The 21,741-nt window shown below is 36.9% G+C and overlaps 2 protein-coding genes across 3 annotated transcripts; both read left to right on the forward strand.

Moving 5' to 3' along the window:
• Nucleotides 1-133: 133 nt before the first annotated feature.
• LOC111012656 (putative galacturonosyltransferase 4) lies at nucleotides 134-4,784 on the forward strand. Its single transcript, XM_022286884.2, has 10 exons — nucleotides 134-287; nucleotides 376-486; nucleotides 577-611; nucleotides 694-735; nucleotides 849-969; nucleotides 1,072-1,241; nucleotides 2,101-2,369; nucleotides 2,602-2,959; nucleotides 3,053-3,628; nucleotides 4,176-4,784. Exons 2-10 carry the CDS (start codon nucleotides 387-389, stop codon nucleotides 4,449-4,451), a joined length of 1,947 nt encoding a protein of 648 aa, XP_022142576.1. The 5' UTR covers nucleotides 134-287; nucleotides 376-386; the 3' UTR covers nucleotides 4,452-4,784.
• Nucleotides 4,785-7,013: 2,229 nt separating this feature from the next.
• LOC111012565 (sodium/hydrogen exchanger 6) lies at nucleotides 7,014-20,518 on the forward strand. Of its 2 annotated transcripts, XM_022286736.2 has the most exons (22): nucleotides 7,014-7,337; nucleotides 7,496-7,547; nucleotides 7,655-7,714; nucleotides 7,818-7,842; nucleotides 7,964-8,049; nucleotides 8,152-8,263; nucleotides 12,165-12,227; nucleotides 12,317-12,336; nucleotides 12,413-12,510; nucleotides 13,404-13,432; nucleotides 13,531-13,562; nucleotides 13,682-13,729; nucleotides 13,810-13,870; nucleotides 13,981-14,078; nucleotides 14,183-14,258; nucleotides 14,353-14,372; nucleotides 14,718-14,815; nucleotides 14,916-15,025; nucleotides 16,115-16,204; nucleotides 18,897-18,991; nucleotides 19,080-19,165; nucleotides 20,160-20,518. In XM_022286736.2, the coding sequence occupies exons 1-22, from the start codon at nucleotides 7,139-7,141 to the stop codon at nucleotides 20,180-20,182; spliced, it is 1,581 nt and encodes a 526-aa protein (XP_022142428.1). In that variant the 5' UTR covers nucleotides 7,014-7,138; the 3' UTR covers nucleotides 20,183-20,518. The 2 variants fall into 2 exon arrangements, with proteins under 2 accessions (XP_022142428.1, XP_022142429.1); XM_022286737.2 differs by lacking the exon at nucleotides 7,496-7,547 and having other exon boundaries at nucleotides 7,196-7,337; nucleotides 7,579-7,714.
• The last annotated feature ends 1,223 nt before the right edge of the window (nucleotides 20,519-21,741 follow it).

Genomic DNA, 21,741 nt, shown 5'->3' on the forward strand with positions numbered 1-21,741 from the left:
AATATATATGTAAGATTTGAAAAAAGAAAAAGAATATTATAAAAATAGAACCAAACCTAAATAATTAAAAGTATAATGTAATCCTCCGTGTGTGTGGCTCCTTATTGTCTTTATTTCTATTTTATCGTTTATCAAAAGAGAAAAAAAAAAAGGAAAAATCAAATTCCATCACTCTCTCTCTCTCAATGTGCCGCATTTTTTCTTCCAAGTGAGAATTTCTTGGTTCAGAAGGAGAAAGAAAAAAAGTTTCTCAATAAAGAAATTGGTGTGGCTATGGTTGATCTACGGTAAGGACCTGAATCGCAATCGCATCGTTTTGAATTACGCCGCCGTCGCCGTCTTCCTCTCATTTCTCTTTTGAAATCTGACCGACAGAGGGAGTGACAATGGTGGTGAGGAATTTGGTGCTGTTTATGCTTTTTGTGACTGTCATTGCTCCGATTCTGCTTTACACTCATCGTCTCGGATCCTTCAATTTCTCCTCCTGTAAGTTCTATGCTCGATTGGATTTGGTGTGGCTTTCTTAGCACTTCGCTACTCATTTTCGCTATTTTTTTTTTTTTTTTACTTCCTCAGCGAGAGGCGAATTCCTGGAAGATTTTTCGAGTTTTGTAAGTGGAATTTTACGATTTTCACTCTACTTTGTTGAATTATCTGAATAACTTATATGCATTGTTATCTTTTCCTTCACAGACTCTAAGTGGTCATTCTGAACACTTGAATATACTTCCTCTTGTAAGTAATTTAGTGTTTTGCTTTCCCATTTCTCCAATTTCAGCTTCCTACTCGGCTTATTTCTGGTTTGAACTTGTAGATCTTTACTTATTTGGTCTTATTTCTTGTATCAGGAATCCTCTAGGACTCTTAAGGAACCCGTTGGAACCGTGTACTCTAACAATATAGCTCATCCAGAACATGATTTGTCCGCTGCCGGGCAGAATTCAACCGATGTCCAAGGCTCAGTTCAAGGTGTTTGTTCAAATCTCTTTTTTTATTTTTTCCTGTTCTTAATTGCAAATTTTATCTATATGTCTCTTGTGCTTATATTTTCTCCAAATCTTATCGTTAAAGATTTGCAATTACTGGAATCGCGGGAGCATATATCTGCTCGCGCACTGTCCACCACGAATGAGAACGTTAGTTCTAGTACAGAGAATCCCATCAGGCAGATCACTGACCAACTTGGGCAGCCGAATCTCAGCAAAGGCATTTCGGTACAATCTGGCACTAATAGTGTGAAGGTAGAAATCTCTACAGAATTCACTTGACAGATGCAGAAATTCCTTTAATACCTTCTTAAAATTAGGCGAAAATATTTTCTCTGTTAAATTTTGGGACCATTTTGGAACTAAGACATCTTCGCTCTCTTAACATTAATAACGCAAATGGGTATGATAATAGAGAATAGTGCTTCCTTTCATCATGTCTTGCATGTTATGAATTGTGGATGGAGAGCGGATTCTTCTTCTTGAATTGTTTTTTTCTTTTTGTTATTAATCAAATTAATTCTCTCGTTTTTTCTCTCTACCTGTTTGTTTTCGCTGGATGATAGTGCAATATCATCGATCAAAATGCAAGGTCTTTAGATTTCTTTAGATAAGTTGATTTTGGTTTGCTAACATGTATATTTCACGATTCTTTGTTCTTGACCAGAATGAGTACGACATATAATAATTTCATATTGTTCCAAGGCCTTAATGACAGACAAAATGTTAATCTAATCTTTACTGGATCAATTTGGCTTTTTATGGATAAAATTTATATAAGGCTGTACCGCTGCAAGTATGCTACTGAGTCAGTTTGCTAGCTTAAGGATTCATGATAGTTTTGCTGTCTCTTGCAAGTTTATGATTTTTGATTTAAATTATTTATTATTTTTTAACTTTACAATCTTACTATTTACTAAATAACTTCGATAGTTATTTGAAGTTATTATAGCTTACAGCTCTTTATGATGGTCTCTGATTTGAGTGGTAACTGCTAGGTTGATGTAATGATTTTCTTTTTAGAGAGAAATATATTCAGCGTGCATGTATACATTTCCGTCTCCAGTATCTTCGTTTTTACTCCGCCCCTTCCTTTCTGTGGCTTGATTTCCAGGAAAGAAAGCGTGAACAACAATCCATGCAATCCACTGACAAGGTTCGCAAGGCAAGAGAATCATCTAAATCAGCAAAAGATGAGGATCAAGTTGCTGCACCAAATGCAAAGGTTCAGTATCTTAAAGATCAACTTGTCCAGGCAAAACTATTTCTTTCCCTTTCAGCCACAAGGAATAGCGTTCACTTTATTAGACAACTACGTCAACGGATGAAAGAAATTCAACGCATTCTAGGGCGTGCAAACAAAGATTCGGAGCTACCTAGGGAGTAAGTGCATTCCTCTGGAGCATGTTATTATATGGCATCTCTCAACATTTTTATATTTCATCTTGTTACCTTTTGACATTCTACATTCATTAAGTTCTCTCTCATTTACCTCCCTCGCAATTTTCGGAATGGAGAGATTATATTATATATATAAATTGTTGGAAGGAAAATATTGCATCTCCCTTTGGAAATTTCTAGCTCCACCTCTAACTACGTACCTTGATGAATGTAGTGCTCAAGAGAAGTTAAAGGCCATGGATGAAACATTGACCAGAGGAAAGCAGATTCAGGATGACTGTGCTTTGATGGTCAAAAAGGTTCGGGCTATGCTCCAGTCCACAGAGGAGCAGCTACGAGTGCACAGGAAGCAAGCATTGTTCTTGTCTCAGTTAACGGCAAAAACACTTCCTAAGGGCCTTCACTGTCTTCCCTTACGCCTGACAACCGAATACTATAGCTTGAATTATTCTCAGCAACCGTTTCCCAGTCAAGAAAAACTAGAAGACTCCAGTCTGTTTCATTATGCATTATTCTCAGATAATGTATTGGCAGCAGCGGTTGTTGTAAATTCGACCATTGCTCATGCAAGGGTATGTATATCTTCTACTCATAAATATAATTGTTCTCTGCTTCTAACTTTGCTATTACATCGAAACTTATTTTATTTCACTGCAATTTGACAGGATGCCTCAAAACATGTTTTCCACATCGTAACCGACCAGCTCAATTATGCTGCAATGAGGATGTGGTTCCTAGTTAATTTGCCTGGTAAAGCAACTATTCAGGTTCAGAGTATTGAGGAATTCTCATGGTTAAATTCAAGTTACAGTCCAGTTCTCAAGCAGTTGGGTTCTCCATCAGCAATAAATTATTACTTCAAAGCTCACAGAACCCATTCTGATTCAAATATGAAGTTCCGGAACCCAAAGTACTTATCCATTCTGAATCATCTCCGGTTTTACTTGCCAGAGATATTCCCAAAACTGAAAAAGGTGCTGTTTTTGGATGATGACATAGTTGTGCAGAAAGATCTTACTGGCCTGTGGTCTCTTGACCTAAAGGGGAATGTAAATGGGGCAGTGGAGACTTGTGGAGAAAGTTTCCATCGTTTTGATAAGTATCTTAACTTCTCAAATGAGCTCATATCAAAGAATTTTGACCCTCGTGCTTGTGGTTGGGCATATGGAATGAATGTATTTGATTTGGAGGAATGGAAGAGGCAGAACATTACTGATGTATATCACAAATGGCAGAAACTCGTAAGTTTTCAAATATTGCTTTATCTTAAACCTTTTTCCTACACAATAAATCCGCTCCCATCTGTCTGCTTAAATTTTATCTTTTGCTTCAAATGCTGGTAACAAGAACTTTCTTTTAACCAAGTTGTTTCGCACTATTGTGGCTTGTTATTTTGTGGATAAGTTGATCAAATTTCATATATGTAAATTCTCCAATCCACTGCACAATTTATGTTTTGTTTCTATTTGAAAATTATGAGAGCGGCATCATAGGAATCATACTTTACTCGATTTTCTTCTCAATTATACGTTTTAGTGATTGTCTTGCCGTGATGATATCCTCTATAGACTCTGGTAGAATTAGAAGATGGATAAATAGAAATGAGTCCAAAGGAAATGTCGCATAGGACACGAAAAACCATTGAACTGTTATACTGTCCGTAAAAGGAGAGTGGTTCTCTTATTCTATTGATATTACAGTATTTCCATGGTCGTTTTTCTGCAAGTCTCAAACTTTACATGGATTCTATCTTAAATTCTAAATGCTTTCCATTTCTTTTTGCACCAGAATCATGACAGACAACTGTGGAAGTTGGGAACCTTGCCGCCTGGTCTTATAACATTTTGGAAGCGCACGCATCCTCTAGATCGATCCTGGCATGTTCTAGGCCTCGGATACAACCCGAACATCAACCAGAAGGAAATTGAACGAGCTGCTGTCATACATTACAATGGAAACATGAAACCCTGGCTGGAGATAGCCATACCCAGGTACCGTAGCTATTGGATGAAGTATGTCGATTTCGACCACGAGTATCTGCGACAGTGCAATATCACCCCATAACAGGCACCTCAAATCTTTCTCCTGGTAGCAACAGAATCATATAGTTCCACAGGTGGCATTCTTTTCCCCCTCCTTTTGTAAATTATTCACTTTTAGGTCAATTCTTTTTGTAGAGATAAGCTTTTGCCATCATATTATCAGTTCTTATATTTTTGCATAATTTGTATTGTGGGTAACTTGGATCTCAGATCAGATCTGGCTCAATATGTAAATGGTTGAGAGTGTTTTGTTTTTCCTTCAAATTTACTGAGTGGTGATAGTGTAAGGATCCTTGAAGGAATTGTAATGTGTACATTAAATTTTAGAAACAAGTAAGGTACTAATTGTGTTTTATTCTGTGACTTGTTTGGCATTTTTATGTGTCATGTGATGATGAATTACTCTAGGGGTCCCCTTCTTTATGTATATTTCATGATTTCTTATCGGTAGAATAATTTGTTTCTCATAAAAAAAAAAGAAAAAAGAAAAAAATAATGGATCTGTTCATGATGCTGAAATGTTCTCAACAGAATTTATATAATTAACTTCCATCAAATTGGTTCACAGTTGTTAATTTTTTTTTTATAATTATTGGATGTGCATTAGAGCTCGGTTAACTAAGAGTTGGTTATCGTTACGTTCTTGTTTATTGTTTATTGTTTTTCATTTCTTCCATTTCAGAAACATAATCATTTGACAATTATTGGTGTTGCTAATTTCTCATTTTTAAAAATGTTTTTAAAATTGTGTATAAATCTTATTAAAAAAAAAGTTCTTCTCTCTTGTTTTCTCATGTTTTTTTCTAAATATAAATAAAAACATTATTTTATAGTTCTTGACTTATAAAATACCTTTTAAGTATTAAAAATAAATATAACATATAAATTTTGGATATTTGATTTGAAAATTATTTTTCATATAAAAGTTTATACATAATAATAAATTGTTACTAAACAGTCTCTCTCCCTTTTTTTTTTTTAATAATAAGAGACCCTGGAGAGATAGAAGTTAGGGCAAGATAAGTTAAGAGATAATAATGTAACGAAGATGATCAATTTACTATCAAAATTTTTGTTGATGTGTAAATGTCGAGGCCAATCGAACTAGATGATCTGAATTTTACCCGATGGGTTATTAATAGGGGAAAGACAAATTCTTGACTCGAACGGCTGGATCGAAGATGAACTGCATAAAGAAAATGTGAGCTAATGCCAGCGAGGTGCCGGCATACACTCTGATGCTTAAGTCGGTGTAAGAGCTGATAAGAAGAACGAGAGATAATTACATAGAAGTGTAGTGAGTTGTGTTGTTGTACCTCAATTGGATTGGATTGGGATCTTCGTAGGAGGAAGATTTATTTCCTTCCAAGCAATATGGTTGGGCTAAGATGTCTACGGTGAAGGTGTGCACACCATGTTGGGTATGACACAAAGGTGGGTAGGGTAGTAGGCCGCCATGACGTGCGCTTCATGTTCTAGCAAAGGTAGATGCGGTGATCACAAAGGAGGAGGGGCACGAGGCCGCTTGGGTCGTGCTCGCTTTGCGCGGAGGTCGCGCTCCTTGCATTGAGAAGGGGCACTGCGGCCAATTGAGGTGCGCTCGCTTGGTGCGGAGAAGGATTGTGCGGAGGTCGCACTCCTTGAGTTGAGAAGGGGCACCGCGGCCAATTAGGTCGCACTCGCTTGGTGCAGAGGAGAGTTGTGCGACCTTGGTGGTGGCGTGTGTATGCCACGTTGGGTGCACAAGTATTGGGTCGATTGGTCGTTGTGGTGGTGTGGTTGCCACGCTTGGGGCGCACAGGTTGGGGCGATGGGCCACGTGGTGGCATGTATGTGCCACGCTTGGTGTGCACAGGTTGGGGCGATGGGCCGCAGTGGTACTTGCCCGTGTAAGACTTTTTCATAACATCCCGACAACTTTTATATTTATTCATGTAAAAAATCGGAGAGGCCTATGTGTTATTCAGATGAGTGATCGTCAAATGAGTGAGCTTGCAATAATGAGTCTCGATACCAGTGTAGTACACCACCTCGCCTAATATTTTCGACAATTAGTTAGTAATCATAAGAGAGGAGAAATGGTAAGCACCTTAGTAGTTCAATGACGATCAAGAAGGACGCATAACGTGCAGTGTGGTAGGATCCACTTACATATGAACTCTAATGGGCCGTTAGGGGATAATCATGATGCGTGGTAGCACCTTTGTCGCATGCCACCTAATCCACTGCACAGATCTTGCAGTAGAATTTGTCGCATTTAACTTGTATGTCTTTGCCAAAATTAATTACGCTCCCTCGATTGATATGTCTGTAGGTAGTTTGGTTCCCACTGCGATTGAGCTTCGCACATTTTTTGTTAGATTTTCACCCTAAACGAAACTTATTATACAAGGGAAAAAAAAGGTTAATGAATATGGGTGCACAATTAATCGACTAAAATTGTAATTAAAAAAAAAGGAAAAAAGAATGAATGTAATTATTTATTGGAGTCGGAATAGATAAATGAAGAGCTGTAGATTTTCGAGGAGCTGACTTTTCAACTCTTGTTGTTGTTGGCAGACTTGGCGTCATCTACAACAATAACAACAATAGAACAAAAATTTATAAAAGAAAAAAAAGAAAAAAAAAGAAAGAACCGATACCGAAGAACAAGCCAGAAAGTTCTGATTCAGCAGACGATCGGCGACAGCATCGGAAGAAAATCCATCCATGGGCATGGAGGACGAAGCACAAATTATGCTCATCTCTCCGGCGGAGCCCAAAAGTAGTCCCGGCAAGGACCAACAAGCCGCCGGAGTTGGCATCCTCCTCCAGATCATGATGCTCGTCCTCTCTTTCGTTCTCGGCCATGTTCTTCGCCGGCATAGACTCTATTTTCTTCCCGAAGCCAGTGCTTCTCTTCTCATCGGTATCTTTTGTTGAATGCATTCAATTAACCCTCCAATTTGTTGTTTGCTCTTCTTGATTTTGGACACAGTTCACGACTTACTGTTGCATTTTCCTATAATTTGCCTTCTTTTATCGCCTCTCCGTTTTCTCCCTTTCCTTTATTCACTTGTGTGTCAGGTTTAATCGTCGGCGGGCTTGCCAACATTTCGAATACTGAAACTAACATCAGGTTCAATTTCTTCCTTCTTTCCATCTCCCAGTGGCGAGGTCTCGTGTGGCCGTTTTGCGAAACGGAAAAATGAGTTAGCCAAGTTTCCTCATGTTGTACTTCTGCAGGGCGTGGTTCAACTTTCACGAGGAATTTTTCTTCCTTTTCCTTTTGCCTCCGATCATATTATATCCTTCACTGTCGTCAAATTTAATTGCAACCCAATTAGGTTATTGTTATTATTATTATTCTTTGGGTTCCCCATTCTGTTTCCTTAACTCTTTTGCTTACTCAGTCAGGATTTAGTCTCTCACCTGTAAGTGCAAACCCTCCTACAAATGCTTCCACGTTTCCCTTTAATTAGGATGAGTTGGTTGAGAATAGTGTTGTTGTCGTGGCCTTATTATGATATTTACTTATTGTTGCTGGTTTTGTAGAAGCCTTTCTTCTCAAACTTTGGGGCAATTGTGACGTTTGCTATCCTGGGAACCTTTATAGCCTCGGTTGTTACGGGTGTTCTTGTGTAAAGCTTTTCTCTTCCCTTTTAATTGCAAAAACTTCGTGTCATGTACACCTTACAATTTTAATTTATCTCACTATAGTGCGGTTGCTCCTTCTGTTGCAGTTACCTCGGGGGCTTAATGTTTCTCATGTACAGGCTTCCTTTTGTCGAATGTCTTATGTTTGGTGCTCTTATTTCGGCAACCGATCCTGTCACTGTCTTGTCCATATTTCAGGTGTTCACATAATGTTTTTTTCCTGATATTTATTTATTTTGAGTAGAACAAACGTGGGGTGAAAATTTGAACCTCTTGACAAGAGACTTGTAGATGCTTTAACTGTTTAGCTATGTACACATAAATCCACTTTTTTTTTCCTTCTATAAAACATGAGATATAAGGATTGTGGAAGACATCGAATTGTATTCACACATGATACAACAATTCTATGAAAAATGATCATACCTGTCAGTCCTCTATCTCTATAGTAATAACAACTCTCTTTTGACGCGTCAATTGGACTAACTTTTTGAAAACTTGTTTGACCTTGAGTGGGTTGATATCTTATCTTTCCAAACTATTCTTCTGGGTCCTAGAATTACTTCAGATCATTGGCTGGTGTGCTTGGATTAAGGTTTTGTTAAGTGGGGTGCTTGCCCATTTAGGTTTGAAAACATGTGGCTCTCTCATCCGTCGTTTAAAGTTTTGATTCCTGAGTGGTGGAGTGTCGAGGTTCCTGGAAGATGGGAAGGTTTTTGTTTTATGAGAAAGCCGAAGTCCCTTAAGGGATTGCTGAAAGAGTGGAATTCCTCGATCTTTGGAGTCATCCGGGTGAGGAAATTAGAGATTTTAGAGAGTTTGACATGTTGGAGGACGAGGGCGTTTCATCGACAGACCTTAGGGAGGAGAGACTGTCCTTGAAAAGTGTCTTTGAAGAGATCCTTCGTAAAGAGGACACAAGTTGGAGATATAAAGCCAAGGTGAGCTGGGTTAAGGAGGGAGACTGTAACTCAAAGTTGTTCCACAACGTGGCTAACGGGAGGAGGAATAAGAATGTTAGTGACCATTTGGTGACCGAGAGTGGGGACGTTTTGAAAGAAGATTTTGAGATAGAAGTTGAGGTGGTTGCTTTTCTGGAGGGGCTGGATTGGAGTCCTATTTCAAATCATGATATGGAAGGCTTGGAGGAGATTAGGAAAGTGGTGTTTGGTTCTAATATTGATAAGTCTCCTAGCCATGGCTAACAGTAGGAGGAATAAGAATGTTATTGATCATTTGGTGACCGAGAATGGGGACGTTTTGAAAGAAGATTCTGAGATAGAAGCTGAGGTGGTTGCATTTTCCTCAAAGTTATACGCCCTTGTGGCTAGTCCTAGACCTTTTCTAAAGGGGCTAGAATGGAGTCCTATTTCAGATCAGGATAGGGAAGGCCTGGAGGAGATTAGAAAAGTGGTGTTTGGTTTTGATATGGATAAGTCTCCTAGCCCCGATGGTTTTTTACCAGAACAATTGGGAAAGGATTAAGGAGAATTTGTTTAAGCTGTTTCGGGAATTTCATGAGAGGGGAGTTTATTGATACGTCCATGAACGAAACTTATGTTTGCTTAATCCCTAAAAAAGATAATGCATCCAAGACCAAAGAGTTTAGTCCTATTAGCTTAGTTACGAGTCTATATAAGATTATTGCCAAAACTTTGGCTGATAGACTTGAGAAAGTCTTGCCAAGTACCATTTATGACTCACAAGGCGCCTTTGTTGTAGGGCGTCAAATTTTGGATCAGGTGCTTATCGCCAATGAGGCTATTGAGGATTATAGGAAAAGGAAGCAGGATGATGTCATCTTTAAGATTGATTTTGAGAAAGCTTACGATCATGTCGATTGGGACTTCTTAGATCAAGTGTTGTGGAGGGAGGGTTTTGGCTTTAAATGGAGATCTTGGATTTGGAACTGTATAAGGTCGGTTAATTTTTTTATCTTGGTTAATGGGAGGCCTAGGGGGAAAATTAAAGCCATTAGGGGTCTGAGTCAAGGAGATCCCCTGTCACTGTTTCTTTTCATCCTTGTGGTGGACATTCTAAGCAAGCTGGTTTCTTCAAGTGTGGATAAGGGGGCTTTGGAGGGCTTTGCTGTGAGAAGGTGGAGGACGAGTTTATCCTACCTTCAGTTTGCTGATGATACTCTCTTCTTTTGTTCGGGGAAGGAAGTTTCTTTTAGCAATCTGAACATCCTTATGTCTTTTTTTGGGGCTATTTTGGGGCTCAAGATTAACAGAGGCAAGAGTTCACTTTTGGGTATTAATTGTGATCCCTCAAAACTTCTCTTTTGGGCCTCCCTGGTAGGATGCGAAGTAGCGGATCTCCCATCTTATTTAGGTCTTCCCTTGGGTCATAATCCTCAGTGTCTTTTCTTTTGGACGATATTGGAGAAGATTCAGAAGTGCCTATCCTTGTGGAAAAAAGCTTTTTTCTCTAAAGGGGGGAGATTAACGCTTATTCAATCGGCGCTAAGTGGGATTTCCTTGTACTACCTCTATCTTTTTAAGGTTCCATTTCAGTTAGTAAAAGTTCGGAGAAAATTATGAGAGACTTCCTTTGGGAAAGGGTGGACAAGGGAGGTGGAGTTCGCTTAATTAATTGGGAGGTTGTTTCCAAATTGTTGGAGGCGGGGGCCTAGGTATCGGGAATCTGAGACTGAGAAATGACACGCTTTTGGCCAAATGGTTGTGGTGGTTCTTTCAAGAGTCTAGTGCCCTGTGGCGTAGGATTATCGTGAGAAAGTATGGGCCGCACCCTTTGGGCCGCAAACGCAGGGCTTAAGGTTAGTGCTAATAACCTCTGGAGGAGAAAAGACTACCTCCCCTGGCTTTCCTTTCTTCTCCTGATTTTTGTCTTGTTCAGTTGGAGATGGTCATGATGTCTACTTCTGAGAAGACCTGACCTCTAGGTGGGTGATAGACCCCTTTATTCATTATTCCCTCGTGTGTATCATTTATCTAACAAGAGGTTACATTCGGTGGCCTTAGTGTTAGATTCAAGGGGGATTGGGTTGTCACTTTCTTTAGGCCTTGGTCGGTATTTGACTGACAGAGAGTCTTGGGAAGCTGCTGAGTTGCTCCTTTTGCTCATAGGTGCTCCTATTTTTCGAGATAGAAAGGATTCTCGTGTTTGGTCCCCTAGTCCATCGAGTGTTTCCCTACTCTTCCCCTCTCTGCCCCGTTGTTTGCCTCGCTTTGGAAAGTGAAATTCCAAAGAAAATTAAGTTTTTCATGTGGCAGGTCATACCTGGGAAAGTTAGCACCTTGGATCGTATTCAAATGAGCTTTCCATTCTGTTTGGGGCCGCAATGGTGTGTTCTTTGGAAGAACGGTTCGGAGGATCTTGATCATCTTTTGTGGCATTGTTCTTTCTCCTAGGGTATTTGGAGCGGTTCTTTGAGATCTTTGAGGTGGCTTGGGTCCGTAATAGGGATTGTAGGACTATGTTGGAGGAAATGCTTTTGTCTTCTCTTTTTCATGAAAAATGGAGTTTTTTGTGGCAAGCTTGTTTCATAGTTATCTTGTGGGGGATTTGGATCGAGAGAAATGATAGAATCTTTAAGGGGGTGGAAAGAGACAAGGAGTCTGTTTGGGATCTCATTAGATTTAATGTCTCTTTATGGGGTTAGTTTCGAAGTCATTTTATAATTATCAGTTGGACTTTATTCTTTGGATTGGACCCTTTCTTTAGTTGGGGTTCTTCTGTGCGGGCTGTTTTTTTTTTTTTTTTTTTTGTATGCCCTGGTTCATTTGCTTTTGTTTTCATTTGTCTCAACGAAAATTTTGGTTTCTCATCAAAAAAGGAAAAAAAAAACTATTCTACCTTTCTTCTCAATCGGAAATGTGTCTTATCTTTTCGAGAAGTAAAAGTCCAACTAGATTCAGAGTTTCCCAGTAAAAATTTTGAGAATATGTATATTCTATGTATCTAAAAATGTACTTGTAAGTTGTAAATACATAAATTATCACTGTATGCTATCAATTGAATTTCATCATGTTTCTGCTTGACGTTTCATTGACTTCATATCCTGACTGTTAAATTTTGTATATAATATATTGTTTTAATCATAAGGTAATTCATCACTGTCATGTTATAATTTTAGGAACTTGGAACAGACGTGAACCTTTATGCTTTGGTGTTTGGAGAATCTGTATTGAATGATGCCGTAAGTTTTCCATATTACAGTAATTTTTGATCTTGGTTGAAGATTGACTCTATTTAATATTTCTGGTTCTTGTGTTGGATAATTGGCAGATGGCAATTTCTTTGTATAGGTATGTGAAGTAGTTGATTGGGTTTTTGCATTTCCTATATTATTGAATTTATTCTAATTAGTGTCATTTTTCACAGAACAATGTCCTTGGTTAGAAGTCATGCTTATTCTGGGAAGAACTTTTTCGTGGTGGTTGTTAGATTTCTTGAGACTTTCGTTGGCTCACTGTCTGCAGGTTATCTCTCATATCTTGTCCTTAAACTATCTTCTTCTGCTCTCTGTACTTCCACATCTCTTATATGCTACAATTTTAGAGAACTCATGAAAGCCGGTACATTAATATCGTTGTGCATCTATTTGGAATTTTGGATACTGATAATAACTCTAGTTTGTTTCAAAGGGAAAAATAACTCTAGTTGATGTAGTGAGAGCTGGCATGTGCTGCTATTAATAGCTTGTTGCAAGTTACTTCAGTGTAGGTTTATGTTCAGTTGGTACTGATTTTTGTTTTTAGTTTATTGGTTTATGAATTAGTTGAGTAGTAACTGTTAAATTAAGAGTTTACTGTTTACTTGAGTTACTTTGTTATGAATTGGTTAAATGGCATCTTGTATAGGGTACTAAGTCTTTGTTCACATGATATCTTTGATTTGGGAAAAAATTTATCCAGTAGTCTTGGAGGAAGGGAGAAGCATGGACAAATAGTCTTCCAACACTTAGGCTCAAATAATTTATTAAACCTACTCCTCATTTCCTTTGAGTATAAGATGGCTTGTTTAATAAAGCAAAGATGTCAATGATTTGGAAACCTTCCAAGACTAGAACTCTCGCAAAACAGGATGCCTTCCAGCGCTAAACAGGCTCGTAATTAGTCTCAACCACAGATCCTCTAGAAAGATCAACTCTCTTGTTGTAGTTAATGAAGACTTTTGATATACCAAAATAACTATCAAAGCATCAGCATTTTTTGAAGGACTATTTTCTTGTACACTTCAAAATTCTCCGGCTGTTTACTGAATGACCTTGTTTTGTAACTTTTTTGACCAATTAATTCAGCTATCTTGATTATTGAATAAATAAGAGGAAGTTCTCAAGGATACTTATCATGTCATGCCTATGGATCTGCAGGTGTTGGAGTTGGATTTACCTCTGCATTGATATCCTTTTATGATCAATGTTCTCTTTGTTGCCTGTAGCTATAGTTTTATTAATATTCCACTTTTCTGATGTCACGTTGAGCCTTAATTCTCAGAACCTTTTTAAGTATGCAGGCTTGGACATTGATAAGTAAGTGCTACACACTTTAAGAGATTGTCGATGACCAAAGTTAACACTTTTTTTAATGAAAATTTACCATAAGGTTCTTTGAATATTCTGAATCTGAATCTACTCGTTGCTTTGTCCAGTCTTCAAAATTTGGAGTGCTGTCTTTTTGTTCTTTTTCCGTATTTCTCGTAAGCAATCTTCTTTCCCCTCTTAAGTTTATTATAGCTACCTTTTACATTGGAGTTTAGTATGAGATGTCTTACTACAGGTACATGCTTGCGGAAGGTTTTGGTTTGTCTGGTATTGTATCAATATTGTTCACAGGAATGGTAAGTAGAGATGACAGTTTTCTTTCCTTCTTTTCTTGTGTTGTAGTTTTATACATCCATACTAGTTGTTGATATATCATATATGTATAATATTCGACGTTCTTTATTAGGTGATGAAGCATTATACATATTCGAACTTATCAGAGTCTTCACAACAATTTGTTGCGGAATTTTTTCACTTGATATCATCTCTGGCAGAGACATTTATGTAAGGAAGACATGACCAATTTTATCTAGCCTTAGTCAGGCATCCTTTATCCACTTGACATTCATAAACTTATTTCATAGTATTTTTTGGTTTTTGTCTTCCAGATTTATATATATGGGCTTAGATATTGCAATGGAGCAACATAGCTGGTCACATGTTGGATTCATTTTTTTCTCGATCGTATCCATATCTTTGTGAACAGTCTACTTTCTCTGTTTTTCTTTCTTAATCTTAATTTCTTGTGGTTCCTTAATCAGCTCTATGCTCGCTTCAGTTATTTATTTGTGTTGCAAGGTATTGCTTCTGATTTTGCTCTCTTATTCGCCAACCTTGGATCATTAAATTGTCGCACTAGTTCGCATCTTTGGAGATACTATTCTCTCTTTTAAGTTTTCAGATGAAGTTCCTTATCTGCATCTTTGCATGATATTCTTATTTGATACAAACCAATTGGATAGCCTTTTTATAATTCATTTAGTTCTAAGTTGAGTTGAGAGGATGGTTTATCCGTCATGTACTTTGGTGTCCCTTTTCTCTATCAATATACTGTTTATAATAAAAAAAATTTATTTCTCGTTCAATTTAGAGGTTCATATTTGTGTGCTTGACTACAGTATTTTGTGTTATATTATTTCTTAGGGCTGCAAATGTCTTTTCTTGTGCATATTTAGTCAACTTAGTTCGACCTGCACATCGAAAAATACCTTCAAAACATCAGAAGGCACTTTGGTATAGTGGTGAGGAGCAATATTTGCTATTCATTTATTTATTTAATGTTGTTCGATGGGATGGGTCCATTATTCAATTATAGTTCTAATGTGTTGAAATGTTGAGTAGGACTTCGTGGGGCTATGGCTTTTGCTCTTGCTCTACAATCGATCCATGATCTTCCAGACGGACACGGGCAGACAATTTTCACTGCAACTACTGCAATAGTTGTTTTGACGGTGGGCAATCCAAGTTTTGTCATTAAGATCAAATTTTGATGAATGATTCTGTGTAACTTCTTTTCAAAAAAATATATTTCACTTTACTTTTTTTTTCTCTCTTTTTGAGTACATATATTTCACTTTACTTAATGGTTATAACTATTAAAACTTGAATTTATCAATCATAGAAACTATTGTGCTACTGTGTCCCACGTCCTTCTTGTTGTAAGGATGACTTAGAGTGTTGCCAATGTTCCTGTATAATGCTGGAGTGCAGTAAATAGCAGCTTAAAATAGATTCAATTATTGTAGATTATTAGCTGGAGAACTGCTAATGCTGAAGTTCCAACATGCGTTTGCCTAAGAAGTGCTTAAGATGATTAACTCAAGGGACCCCATCCATTGGGTACAAAAAGAATGGAGTGGATTGAAGGGCATTTGAGATATTCTGAAAGTTATGAGGGGAATGAGCAGAGGAAGATGGAGAGTTGGCTGGCGAATGGATAAATCTGCAGGCTTTAGGGAGGAGGAAGTTCCCAAAAAATTCAATATTTTCAAGAGATAAGGAAGATGGATTGGTTGAGAGGGGGGTGTTGCCGAAGAACGGATATAAATTTTTTTGACACGATACGCCTGGAGATTAACAAAGAACTTTTATTTGCATTACTTCGCCTTTTTTGATGCAGAACTTTCCATCCATTTCTCTTAAGTAATCAGTTCGTTTTTCTGTGGTAAATTTTTAAACCCTACCTTTCCTAATTTGTCCCTCCCTCAATTTTCATTCCCTTCCAAGAGGAAGAAAAAGGAGATAGAAGGCTCTTGATTTGGCGTTGAGAAAAACAAAAGGGTAGCTTCAAGATTATTTAGTGAAAAAAAATCTAATTAGAAACATTAAACTTAAAACCCATAAGCTGCAATTGGCACCTATCTCTAACCAAGAGGTCACGAGTTTGAATCTTCCACCTCCTTTATTGTACAAAAAAAAAAAAATAGTCCCATAAATATCATATTGTAACTAACCTTCGTCTCCTTGCTGACCTTCCCAATGGACTTATGATGAATCATATTATTCGGTTTTTCTCGTCACTTTCTTTGAAATATTTTCAGGTGTTACTTATTGGAGGTTCAACTGGTACTATGCTAGAAGCTTTACAAGTTGTAGGTGATGGTGATGACCATGAATACTCTTTGACTGAAGTAAGTTGTATGAATTTTGCATTTTTGACTTTTTTTTTTAATTTTAAATTTTTATGTCTTCATTAATGATCTTAGATACACAGTTGTTTTAGTTACATGCATGAACTTTATGGGAAGTAGGTCTTGAACCTGGTTGTGGGTGTATTAGCTTCTTTTTTTCCTTGATAAGAGACAAAAGAAGATATATACTAATAAAACAGCTTGGAAAACAGCCTAAATGTCGGGTATAGAGAAACCTCCGCCTCAAAAACTAATGAGTAATAGTCCTCCAATCATTAATGATCATGAAAAGGCTATAATTACATAATAGTTTTGGATGGTTAGTAGCACAAAAAGAATCAAAACGAGACTTCGAAGATCCTTTGGTTTTGCTCTCTCCACAAGTGCCATAAAAGACCTGTAGCAGCACAACTCAAAGAATTTTGATCTTTCCTTTTAGGTTCCATCCTCTCGAAGCTTCTGCCAACCAATCTTCTATTCTATTGGGGAGACTGAATTGTACACCCACTTCTTTCAGAATAAAAGACCACCCCCCGATGCAAAGGAGAAGTTTAGAATGAGATGGTCTAGAGATTCACCTTCTCTGTGACATAAGCAACACATTGTGGGAGATTGGGAATTTTCTTTCTAACTTATCCATTGTGTTTAAGCATCTGTAGGCCACTCCACAAAAATTGCTCGACCTTCTTAGGAATTTTACACGAGGCTTAGTATAGGAGACCTTACGTTTCTAGGCATAAGAGCTAGCTTTAGGAACACTGATTTGGAGGAAAACAGCCCCGAACTCTCTAGGCTCTAGACCGTTTTATCATTTCCACCTCCCATCACAAAATCATTGATGTGGTTGTATTAATATTAACCTTTGTTTTCATTTGGTATATTGAGGTTTGTGAACAAATTCAGGGAAAATTTTGGGAAACTTCCATTTCATAAAGGATTGGGAAGTAGGTATATTGAGGCTTGTTTGGCCATTCTCAGCGTGATTTCTTATAGGAATGGGAAGTAGGTATGTAACATGGCTTTGTTCTTTTGGCTCAATCTAATATACTTACTGTCTATTCTGAAAGAAGGAAAATTGCAAATGAAAATATTGTATAGGGGTTCTAGCCTAAAGACTTTGATAAGTTCATGAGTGGGTTGCCCATCCAGTTTACTAATTCCAAGTGGGGTGAGAATATTTGGAATGGTGCATTTTGAGAAGGGACAGTAAGAGTTTAAATAAGAGGGGAGCAAGTAAAAAAGGAAGGCTATACATGTACTTGTAACCATGTATTCAAAACCTTACACAGTTTCTGATTTAGTTATACATAGTGGGACCGTGGGAAGAGGACAAAGCATAGTTTAAAAGAGAGAGTTGGAACTTGGGAGGTGTGAAGAGTGTATTTAAGTTTTAAGTTGGTATAATGCTACTGTGATAGGAGAGATTAGCCTCTGAAGTGCCTGTTGATAATTTTATTTCCTGGGAATTAAATTTTTTCTATATTCTTTCTTTTTTGTGATTTGGTCCTATGGGTGTTCAACCCGACAACCATAAGAACTGAGCAACCCAATCCGAGCTGTTGGGTCAAATAAATTCTTGAGTAATTTGGAGTTGAAATTTAAGAGAACCGAATGTTCAAGTTTGTTCTTTGGTTGCAGAGTTTTAGGCTTGGTTCAACTCAAACCGACCCAAACATTGTAAATTTTTTGTTGTATTTGTTTAGTTTGTTCTCTGTGTCGGGAGCAATTTTCACACACACACACACAAATACTTCCCTTCACTTCTAAGCTTGAAAATTTGTAGAAATCAATATTAAATGGGGAGGATTGACAACATAGGGCTTCAGATACGACGTCTTGCTCTCATACCATCTTAAACACGGTTAAATCACCAATGAAGGCTTTTAGGTTCATTGGTGATTTAAAATGTTTAGATGCCTTAGCAATAGTGATGGCACTTGTAATAATGGCCAATAGCCTAGTTTAGTTAGAGTCCTAATGGGCCAAGCAAGGCGTTGTGTTATTCTATGGAGGAATTTTACAATGGTATAGACCAGAAAAGTAACTTCCTACACCAAAGATGGTTAACCAAGTTATTGGGCTTCGAGTTTAATATTGATTGCAAACATGACTTAGAAAATATAGTTGTGAATCCACTTTTTGTTTTCCTATTGAGCTGGGAACTTTGTTGTAACCGTTTCACAGGGAAATTAGTGAAATAAGTGGAGTAGGACATTTCTTTTATGGGTTATAAAAAACGATGGAACAAGGTTGGTGGTACTCTCCATGTGGTCTGTATTTCCTCATTGAAACTGTGTGTTGGGTAATGTTAGGCATCCTATGAAGGTAGATTTAGAGATATGAGTAGGGTAACTAAGGGCATATTGATCATTACCGAAGGAATTTGTGAGTAAGAGGTGGTTATAGATAGAGTGAGAAAGAGAGGTGAAGGCAAGCAATTGTTTAATTGTTTACTTATCTTGGAAATTATCAATACAATTTCTATTTCAATTCTCTAGTTTTTATAATATTTCCTCGGAATGTTCTCTGTTATGTTATTCATGTGCTGGAAACAAGCTGGGGAATGGGTCTGCTGTCTCCCTTTTTCCTTTTTTTTTTTTTTTTTTTTTTTTTGAGGAAGGGTCTCCTGTTGCTACAGTAATAGTTAATGAAACTCAACACCTTTTAACCTTTTGTTTCCTCTTTCTCTCAGAGCACTGATGCTAGCAATGGCTACATTGCTCCTTATAATGATGAAGGGTCATCAAGGAGCAGGATCAAAATGAAGCTTAAGGAGTTTCATGAGAGGTGACATGACATCTAATATCATCCTTTCATTTTTAGACTTCTCTGTTTATTGAATCATCATTAATGAAGCTCTCCCTTTTTTCCTCAGCACTGCATCATTTACAGCTTTGAATAAGAACTACCTGACCCCATTCTTTAAGAGTCGCAGTGGCGATGACGAGGAAGATGACCATAGTAAGAATGACTTGATTCAACTCACTTAGTTTATGGTTCGAACAGTTTGTTACTTTGTGTATGGTTGAGTTTTGATGCACGATGCATCAACGAATTTTTTTGTAGGTTTTTCTTTTTTCAAAACTTCCAATATATGTTTTGTCATTTCCTCTCTTTTTTTCTCTTTTTTTTCCCTTTCATCATGGATAATATTATCATTTTCTTACTTGTTATTTGAAGAATGGCATTTTAAAGATGAAATATTGGAATGACCACATCCTTTGGAGCTGTTAGTTTGCCCAGCTCATTTGGGTGCCTTTTTAAAAATCTTTTGGGGTCTCTTTGGAGAGATATTGTCAGGCAGCGGTGGACGTGTTGTTGTATCCTCCCTTCTAGGATAAGGAAAATTCTCTTCGGCAGTCTTTTTTTCTCGCTATTTTGTGGTATTTGACGGGAGACAAATAGTAGAGTTTTTAGAGCGGCCACTATTTTGTGGTATTTGACTGGAGAGGAATAATAGAGTTTTTAGGTACTGAGACATCTTAGGAGAAGGTTTGAGACATTATTAGATTTAATGCCTCTTTATGTGAATGATTTTCTAAGACATTTTGTAATTATCCGTTTGGTGTTATTTTTTTCGATCGGGTTCCTCTTAGCGGGTAGTTTTTGTATGCCCATACCATCTGCTCATCTCTCTCACTGTGTTGCACATTGATTCCTTCCTCACTTCAATCACATTGATAAAAATTCCACTAGCCAGCTTCAGAAAGCCTTTTTTTTTGGACTTGGTCAACATAGCCATTTTTTTTCCTTGCGGAAAATAGTGGAGAACTTAAAACTGCATGCCCTTTTATCTATCAAGGTTGGAATAATCTGTTTTAGGATCGTAATCGCTGTTAGAACAAATGTTGTACTAGAAATGTCACCAGAAAACACTTCGCGTAGAAAACTTTATCATTATTTAGCTTCATATCGAACTGAACTGACACGATTCTGACGATTCTTCCTTCAATAGGTGCACCAATCCGTGGTTCTTGAAAGCTGGTCTATGGCATGACTAACAATCGTAAAATGTAGTATTGAGAAAGATCATACGAGCTGGAGAACTTTGTGAATACTGTAGGCATCCACCCTGAATCAGCTAGAGGTGAATCGGTCGAGCGTGCAGATTGGAACTGGAAGTTTATCTTTCGACCGAACGATTAAGATAGTAGCGAATTTTTTACATAGCTTCTGTTCTGAACTGAATAAATGAAGTGGAAAGGTTGGCTTTCAATCGAATGATTAAGATGGTAACGAATTCATGACATAGGTTCTGTATCAACCAAGTGGAGAAGTTGGTTTCTTATAGTATAATCGCTGCCTTTGATAACACTTTTTTCTTTTTGGTTCTGGAAAAATAAATATAAATATGTTTGGTAATTATTTTTTCTAAAATTTTAAATTAAGAAAAGTAAATATTGATATGAAAATTAACTTTTTAAATTAAATATTTATTCCTTATGTTAATATTTATTTTCTTAATATTGATATGAAAATTAACTTTTTAAATTAAATATCGCTTAATATTTATTATGCATTTTGTAAGTTAAAAATGATAAATTAATATTTTTATATATGTTTTAAAAAAAACTGAAAATGAGAATGAAAGAAACAAGAAACTTGATTTAGTTTCTTTTCAAAATTTCTCGACATGAATGGTTATTAGGTGCTTATGTTTTTAAAAAACAATAAATACCAAATAGATTCCTAGTTACTTTAGTGTAACACATATTCGACTTCTAGACTTCAAACTTTAGATTCTGAAATGCAATCAGTCCAGAAGACAAAGATTTGTTTTCTTTCTCTCTCTTGGCGTTTGATGATTTGTCGTAGAGTTTGGTTAGGAAGAAATTATTTTAGAGGGTAGAATAATGTAACTGGTAATTTTAACTTATAAAGATATATAAGTTTAAAAATTATATTTCGAGAAATTATTAGAAGAAACTTAAGTTGTGAAGGTTGCATGGCATTAAAACTTAACTTTATCTTTTTGAGTAAATGACTTACTTTTACCTTTTACTGTTCATTCGATGATCAAGAGGAGAGCGGGAGGAGGGAAGGTGGCAAATCTTTGAAAAAAGAACTTTTTACAATGATAATGTATTTAAATTTGAGTTAAAAATGTATTTAAAAGAATAAAAATAATAATAGGATAGTTTTAGAATTAATCACAAAAATAATAAAATGTACGCAAATAAGACATACTTAATTGCATCATACAAGCGAGGTTTTTGAGTATACTTATAGAGGTTTACTGATTCTCTTGATAAATCTCTAGACAAGACAATAATTGATGTCTGAAGCAATCTTATCACTTTGAACGGTTATTAGGATGTGTTGAACTTTTATATTTATAGTATGTGTTGTATACTGGATTCAATCTCTAATCTTTATCCTCTGATTCTTTCCCTCGAACTTGATGTGAAGATTGAAATGCTTGTTCTTGAATTTGGATCGAAGTTATATGTTCTTCAAGTCTTCAAGTGTTCAAAGTCTTCAAGTTGGTCTTCGAATCTTCAAGTCTTCAGAGAGTTTTCAATTTGGTGTGAATTCTC

This window comes from Momordica charantia, assembly GCF_013281855.1.
Source record: "Momordica charantia cultivar OHB3-1 chromosome 3 unlocalized genomic scaffold, Mcharantia_2.0 BLBB01000003.1, whole genome shotgun sequence".
In the NCBI taxonomy this organism is placed as follows: Eukaryota; Viridiplantae; Streptophyta; class Magnoliopsida; order Cucurbitales; family Cucurbitaceae; genus Momordica; species Momordica charantia.